The 8,312-nt window shown below is 44.1% G+C and overlaps 1 protein-coding gene across 3 annotated transcripts in view; it reads right to left on the minus strand.

Moving 5' to 3' along the window:
• Positions 1 to 2,876: 2,876 nt before the first annotated feature.
• lama1 (laminin, alpha 1) overlaps positions 2,877 to 8,312 on the minus strand; it is a 43,324-nt gene continuing 37,888 nt past the window's right edge. For 2 of the 3 annotated variants that reach the window (XM_055007058.1, XM_055007057.1), the window contains exons 54-64: positions 8,073 to 8,225; positions 7,813 to 7,964; positions 7,299 to 7,493; positions 6,998 to 7,181; positions 6,729 to 6,835; positions 5,304 to 5,493; positions 4,911 to 5,060; positions 4,666 to 4,819; positions 3,884 to 4,017; positions 3,314 to 3,527; positions 2,877 to 3,172 (exon numbers count right to left, since the gene is read on the minus strand). In XM_055007058.1, the coding sequence (XP_054863033.1) occupies positions 3,018 to 3,172; positions 3,314 to 3,527; positions 3,884 to 4,017; positions 4,666 to 4,819; positions 4,911 to 5,060; positions 5,304 to 5,493; positions 6,729 to 6,835; positions 6,998 to 7,181; positions 7,299 to 7,493; positions 7,813 to 7,964; positions 8,073 to 8,225 (1,788 nt within the window). In that variant the 3' untranslated portion in view covers positions 2,877 to 3,017. Of the gene's footprint in view, positions 3,173 to 3,313; positions 3,528 to 3,883; positions 4,018 to 4,665; positions 4,820 to 4,910; positions 5,061 to 5,303; positions 5,494 to 6,728; positions 6,836 to 6,997; positions 7,182 to 7,298; positions 7,494 to 7,812; positions 7,965 to 8,072; positions 8,226 to 8,312 lie in introns of those variants that run through there. The other variant, XM_055007059.1, reaches the window with a different exon arrangement.

Raw genomic sequence — 8,312 nt, forward strand, 5'->3', positions numbered from 1 at the left:
AACATACAAGGAGTTTGGTTTGGGCTGTTGGTGTCCTGTCCTGAATATGGAAGAGAATAATAAAATAAAGAAACTATAGAAAGAGGAACAGGGAGGAAAAAAGTAGTAGTAATAAAATTAAATATAACACAAATACAGAAATTTCCAGCTGGAAAAGAATCTATAAACACAGTAGTGCAAATGAACTGCTCCATGATGGTTTCCCTCTGCCATTGACAGCTTCTGTTTAATATCATGGGACAGTTCTGTCTGATATCAGGCTGTCATTGTGCTGCTATGAACAGGATTTTTTTTGGGTGAAAAATCATCTTCTGTCTACTTGATGAATAAATAATGTTAATGAATAAACTTTCCTTGTTTAAACGTGCCATGGTGTGATCTCCCTTTGCTTGAGACTTCATGTCTGCAAACATAATAGATAGAAAAACATGATATATAATAATGTACAACACAATCTGATAATAGCTTGGGAGTATGAGTGTGCTGTGAGGTCCCTGCCTCCACGTGTTTATGGAATTAGTTATAATAAATTAGAATAATTAATGAACCAGTGGACAGGTATGTTTATGTATAACATCATAATGTAATTATATGCATCGTGTATTTCTTGTATATATATATTTGACCTGGGGGTGGAAGTGCTTCTGAACTGGTAAAATAAAGACATAGTACATATAAGACTATTTTATTTGTTTTTTATTGAGGAAGAGGATTTGTTCCACGCTGCGAGGGCTGAGTCTGTTTCTCTTCTTGGAGAAAAACTTGTGTTGAAATGATTCTTTCAGAAACAGTAAACTTTCTGAGGTCTAATCTCCATCACACTGGACCACAGAGGGACTGATAGCTACTTTCTGCTGCTATTAATGCAAAACAGAACAGCAGAGTTTTCTCTCCAACAGTGTTTGGTCAGATAACTGTGTGGAGCTCATGCTAATGCTAATGATACATTAGAATAAAATAGAATAAACTTCATTGTCCATCTGAGGCAGTAAAATGTTCTCAACCAGGAAAACAAACATTTCCATAAGATTAAGAAATAGAACAAAAACACAACCCTCTGTTGTGTTCCATTCATATCCTGATGTGTTCTCTCTGATATTTAATGTTCCTGCAGCTGGAATGAAAGAACCTTGTAGATCTTTTCCTCACCGTTAGTGTCTTTTCCTTCCAGCCTTGGTCTGGATCATTGGGAACATCTAGTCTGATGGACTGAGAGCTACAGAGAACATGAACATCCAGCTGTGGTTGTCTGAAGAGTCTTTTCTCCTTCATCACTGTGACGAAGAGCACAGTGATGAAGGATATGGTTTAGGATGTTGTCCAAAATGTCAGTCAAACGTCATAGTTTAGTGTAGCATTTTATTTCTACACATATGTTATCTTGGGGTTTGATGCTTGTTTTTATAAAATTTTATCAATTTCATTGGACAAATTTTAAGCACTTACCTTGTTGCGTGTCCTCGTTACGTCTCCTTTTTTAACTTTTATTATGAACCCCCCAGCACTTAAATTTTTTAATGCTGTTCTTTTATCAATTGGCAATGCTTCCTCCTCTTCCTGCTTCCCCTGGCAGGCCTGCTGGCTTCGACCTCCATGACATTGTACCTGATCTTTTCATTTTAACCTTCCCTTCCCTCCCTCTTTAAACCTAACCTCCCACCCCTTCCTCTCTATTCCAACCTCTCACCCCTCCCTCTCGAATCTATGCCTCCCTCCCCCTATATGTCTTGTCCTGCATCTTAGTCTGTCCCTCCTCTTTCATTTCTTTAAAATCACAGAGGAACGTAGTGTAAAATGACAGTTCCTGTGCCCATGCACACCCCAACACCCCGATAGAGTGTTGGGTTTCTGGGTTTTTTTTCCAACTCTGGTTGTTTTTTTTAATCAGATTTTAGTTGTGTTTAACAGTTTGGTCAATGGATAGTTCTACATCTTTCTCTGATTGTTCTGTCAGTTTGGTTGTTTTGGGTCATATTTTGATCATTTTTCATCCCATTTTGGTCATATTGTGACACATTTATGTCACTGCATCACAATTAGTGAGCTCTACCTCTTTATTTGTTTCACATTTTGGTTGTTTCATATGTTTTTGATCATTTTCTACCATAGTTTTGTCATTTTACCTCAAATTCTAGTTGTATGTTTCAATGTTGTTTTGCAAAAGGTTTTGGTCGTTTTCTGTTATATTTGAGCGAGTCACACTTTTGTGTCACAGGGTAGTCCTTTATTTCACGTTTTGATTGTTTTGCATCACATTTTAGTTGTGTTTCACAGTTTGGTTGTATTGTGTCACTTCTTGGTCATCTCATGTCCACGTTTGGTAGTTTTATGTCTCTGCAGTTGTTTTGTGTCACAGTTTGGTTGTTTGATAGATCTACATCTTTCTGTGATCATAATGCGTCACATTTTGGTTGTTTTACATTATATTTTGATCATTTTTCATTTCATTTTGGTCATTTTGTGACATTTATGGAGCTATACCTCTCTTTCTGATCTTTTTGTTTCACATTTTGGTTGTTTCTTATGCTTTTGTGCTAATTTTCTACCATAGTTTTGTCTTTTTGCCTTAAATTCTGTTTTTTGTATGTCCCACTGTTGTTTTGCAACAGGTTTTGGTGGTTTTCTGTAACATATGAGTGAGTCTGTTTCCCTTTGTGTCACAGGATGGTCGTTTATTTCACGTTTCGGTTGTGTTGCAACATGTTGTGGTCATTTTGTGTCAGTGTTCGCTCATTTTGCATCACTTTTTCTTGGTTTGTGTCACATTTTGGTCAGAGCTGAACGATACCAGGTTCCTCTGGTTGTTCTACTGTGGAAGTGTTACCATGGCGTCTCACATACAAGTTGCACAGGTGAAGAAAGCTGGACGGCAGCGCTGCAGGTAGGTCTTTATTTATGTATCAGACGGGGTGTTGGGGGGATGAGAACATCCAGGATCTACAATCAGATAAAAAGCTGAACACTACTCAACAGGGAGCTCCAACAACAACAACCCCCGAAACAAACAAGAGGTGCTGCTAGGCAACTGGACACGAGTTGGGAGTGACACCCACCAGGAAGTGGGCGGAGCTAACATAAAGGGCGGCACTCAGGTGAGACTTGGCGAGCTGCAGGTTCCTCAGACAACCTCTGAAGCTGGAACTGATCGACAGGCAGTTCTGTTTGACCCCGACTACAGCAGAGCGACAGACAGGTAGAGAGACAGGTGGAGAGACAGACAGGTGGAGAGACAGACATGTTAATTTAGCTCCAGGTGTCATCCTGTTTGTCATCCACTTCCTGTGTGAATGTGTGACAGAGTTCAGGGTCTCACCTGGAAATCCTCCCAGGTAAACGGGGTTGTTGGTCTCAGCAGAGGTGGATTGTGGGTAGGGGTTGGGGGCGGTGTAGCTCCGTCCATCTACACTCAGACTCAGGCTGTGTTTGGTTTTTCTGGCCAGCAGGCGGTGCCACCGTCCATCACACAGCATCTGGCCAATCGACCGCACCGAAACCCGACCGGCACCATTATTGACGTTAAACACCACCTGAGGAGAAACACCCAGGTAAACCTCCATACAGGTAAACCACCCTACAGGTAAACCTCCATACAGGTAAACCACCCTACAGGTAAACCTCCATACAGGTAAACCTCCATACAGATAAACCACCCTACAGGTAAACCTCCATACAGGTAAACCTCCATTCATACAGGTAAACCTTCATACAGGTAGACCTTAAATAGGAAATAATAGGATATATGTAACTAAAACTGAAAGACACCTGGAGAACAGGTAGTAGGTGTTTAAGTTACTTGTGTAGTTCTCTGAGTGTCAGTCAGTGTCAGGAACTTTACTGTTTGTTGCTGACGGAAATGTGCAATCACTCAGGTAAGTCTGCTCACCTGTCCGTCGATCATCTCCAGTCCCACAGCGTCAACTTTCGCACTACTGATTCCCACAAACACCCCCTCTGATTGGCTCGTTCGAAACTCCAGCGACACGGACATGTCAGAGCCGACCTTGTAGCCATCGTGGACTGGAAACACACATTTAGAGTTCAGTTAGGTGGTTCTAGAGTTCAGTTAGGTGATTCTAGTGCTCATGTAGGTGCTTCTACAGTTCAGTTAGGAAGTTCTAGAGTTCAGTTAGGTGGTTTAGTTGGTTCTAGTGGTCATGTAGGTAGTTCTGGAGTGCAGCTAGGTAGTTCTCGAGTTCAGTTATGTGGTTTAGTTGGTTCTAGGGGTCATTTAGGAGGTTTATGTGTTTCTACAATTCATTTACATCGTTCTAATGCTCGTAGAAGGTTCTAGAGTTCACATCAGTGGATTTGGTGTTCTAGAGTTCATTTGGGCAGTTCTACAGTTCATGTATTAGGAATAAGCGGTTGTTCATTTTACTTAGGTGGTTCAAGAGTTTAATTAGGACGTACTAGAGTTAATTTAGAAGTTTTAGGTGGTTGTGGAGTTCATTAAGTGGTTCTAGTATTCATGTAAAGGGTTCTAAAGTTCATTTAGGAGTTACCAGAGGATGTTCTAGAGTTGATTTAAGAGGTTTCAGTGATTCTAGATTACATTTAGGTGGTTAGATTACATTTAAGTTCCAGGTTAATTTAGGATGTCCTAGACTTCATTTATTAACTTCCAGGTTAATTTAGGATGTTCTACAGTCTTCATGTGTGACTCACTCAGTTTAGCGTATCCACTGCCATTGAAGTAGCTCCCTGGCTGGTCCTTGGTAAAGCAGGCAGCCACATCAGACTGAGAGGTTGGCTGGGACAGATCCAACGAGGCGCCGTTTAGACTGGCAGACCGAACACAACCCGGGAAGCTGCTGCTGACCTGAGAGACAGGTTGACACTGATGCTCAGGTGTGTGAGGAAACTAGAATTTTGAGGATGAGCACCTGTAATAAACTGATGAGCGGTCTTACATTGATCCTCCTGCTGGTGGCAGTGTTAGGAAATCCTCCCAGATACAGTCTGTTGTCTACGTCCAGCTGGTTTCCTTTGACTGGCACAGATTCTGGACTCAAACCGTCGACAGACACCGACACCAACCGCCGACTCACCTCCACACTCACCTGAGACAGACGGTGTTCAGACATGTCAGAGCTCAACATGGAAAACCTGTCTGTCTGTTGTACCAGATATCTGTCTGTAGTACTAGATATCTGTCTGTAGTATCACATATCTATCTGTAGTATGAGATATCTGTCTGTAGTACCAGTTACCTGTCTGTAGTACCACATATCTGTCTGTAGTACCACATATCTGTCTGTCTGTAGTACCAGGTGTTTGTATTTCCTTCTAGGTAATTAACTCACGATGTGCCACTTTCCGTCGTTCACGGCAACAGATGAGGTAATGGAGGCGGGGCCTTTGCCCAGGTCAGCTGACATCATGACCCTCCCCCCGTTCAGTCTGAGGACAACAAAGTCCATCTGTTTGGAGTCTGAGAGCAGTAGGACGATCCCGTCCAGGGCCCAGCTCCGGACCGACAACCTCAGCAGCAGCCTGAGAACAACACAGCAACACACGTCAACAACACACATCAACAACACAACAACAATAGCAACACACGTCAACAACACAGGACAACAACACACGTCAACAACACAACAAAACCAGCAACACACGTCAACAACACAACAACAACACGGGACAACAACACACGTCAACAACACAGGACAACAATACATGTCAACAACACAACAAAACCAGCAACACACGTCAACAACACAAGAACAACATGGGACAGCAACACACGTCAACAACACAGGACAACAACACACGTCAACAACACAACAAAACCAGCAACACACGTCAACAACACAAGAACAACATGGGACGGCAACACACATCAAAAACACGGGACAACAACAACACGGGACAACAACACACGTCAACAACACAGGACAACAACACATGTCAACAACAACAACAGCAACACATGTCAACAACACCAACAACAACAACACGGGACAACAACACGTCAAAAACACGGGACAACAACAACCAGGACAACAACACATGTCAACAACACAACAACAACACATGTCAACAACACAACAAGAACACATGTAAACAACACACGTCAACAACACAGGACAACAACAACAACACGGGACAACAACACACGTCAACAACAACACGGGACAACAACACACGTCAAAAATGGGACAACAACAACACAGGACAGCAATATGTCAACAACACAACATCAACAACACATGTCAACAACACACGTCAACAACACAGGACAACAACAGCAACACAGGACAACAACACGTCAAAAACACGGGACAACAACAACACATGTCAACAACAACAACACATGTCAACAACACAACAAGAACACATGTAAATAACACACGTCAACAACACAGGACAACAACAACAACACGGGACAACAACACACGTCAACAACAACACGGGACAACAACACACATCAAAAATGGGACAACAACAACACAGGACAGCAATATGTCAACAACACAACATCAACAACACATGTCAACAACACAGGTCAACAACACAGGACAACAACACAGGACACCTACTCAGGACAACAACAGCAACACAAGACGGCAACAACAACACAGGACAACAACAACAACAACACAGGACAACAAAACAGGACAACAACAACAACGTAGGACAACAACAAACACACAATGTGTTACAGGGGAGTCAGATTTCGTTGTATGTTCTGCAACTGTAGCCCCGCCCCCATCATCATGGAGACTCACCGTTTCCGGACTGAGGCGGGGTCAATGATGAAGGTCATGTGACTGTGTGGAGATGACCCAAACTGAGCTGCTGATGTCATGAGGGCTGGTTCAATCTCTGAAGAACACTGCACCACACACAGATCAGGAACCAATCAGCAACACTCAATAAGAACCTATCACTAAACAATCTGTGACCAGTAGAGAACAGGTGCACTGATTGGTCACTGCTGCTCTGCAACACACTATTGATCACATCATCAATAACCAATAACAGATGTACTGATTACCGTCAGCGCACCAGCTGTCAAGGCGCTCAGGTGTGTGGGAGGGGCTACAGACAGGTGAGTGGGATCGGGTGTCGGTTCTACATCCTGGTCATCAGGAAGCACCGCCCCCCCAGGCCTCTCCTCCAATAGGCAGCTGTTGAGCTCTGCCCCTTCATACCTCATAGCTCCTGATAGGTCGACAAGCCTGCACAGAGCCACCAATCAAAATCACAGACACAAGACATACACCTGTGTGTGTGTGTGTGTGTGTGTGTGTGTGTGTGTGTGTGTGTGTGTGTGTGTGTGTGTGTGTGTGACTTACGCTCCGCCCACCACCAGGTGCTGGATGCAGCCTCTGAACCGCCTGGATAAATGCTGCAGCCTGATTGGCAGACGGGACTCCTTCCCTGAGGGCAGCCCACCAATGAAGAAGGAGGCTGGAGATTGACGAGAAAATCCGCCCTGCAACAGGGAGACAGACTTCTGGTGGTCCTCGTCCACCTGCATGGACAGAGACCTGACAGACAGACAGGTGGGACAGGTGAGACAGGTAAGATAGGTTGGACAGGTGAGAAAGTCCAGGTAGGACAGGTGGGACAGGTGAGATAGGTGGGGCAGGTGAGGTGAGACAGGTAAGATAGGTTGGACAGATGAGGAAGTCCAGGTGAGACAGGTGGGAAAGTCCAGGTAGAACAGGTGAGACAGGTGAGGCAGGTGGGACAGGTGAGACAGGTGGGACAGGTGAGGAAGTCCAGGTGAGAGAGGTGGGACAGGTGAGACAGTCCAGGTGGGACAGGTGAGACAGGTGAGACAGGTGGCTGTTGCCAGACTCTCACATTCTGTTGATGGTAACAATCACAGAATGTTTCTTTCCGTCACTGAAGGATCCTCCATCAGGTTTCATCACTGTGACTCTACAACTGGCCCCACCCACCTCACCAAGCTCTGCCTCCAGCACACCTGAGCCCAGGTGAACAGAGAAGAAGTGCTGCAGACACACAGAGTAATGCAGGTTCAGGTCCAGTCACATATCATCAGTACTTGTGCTGGTGTCTACCTGGTGTTCAGGTGTGTCATATGGCCTCGTTAGTCTCACCTGTCTGTGTGCTCGATCATCACTGAAGGTGGCCAGCAGGACTCCTGATTGGTTGTTGGAGGAGAAGGAGAAGAGAAGCTCCAGCTCTTGACCGAATGATGGAGGAGCGATCTGAACGAATCCTCTGGCCAACAATGACACACTCCTGACCGCCTGATTGATCAATCAATCAATCAATCAATCAATCAATCAATCAATCAATCAATCAATCAATCAATCAATCAATCAATCAATCAATCA

Source organism: Amphiprion ocellaris, chromosome 22 (genome assembly GCF_022539595.1).
Source record: "Amphiprion ocellaris isolate individual 3 ecotype Okinawa chromosome 22, ASM2253959v1, whole genome shotgun sequence".
Lineage (NCBI taxonomy): Eukaryota > Metazoa > Chordata > Actinopteri > Pomacentridae > Amphiprion > Amphiprion ocellaris.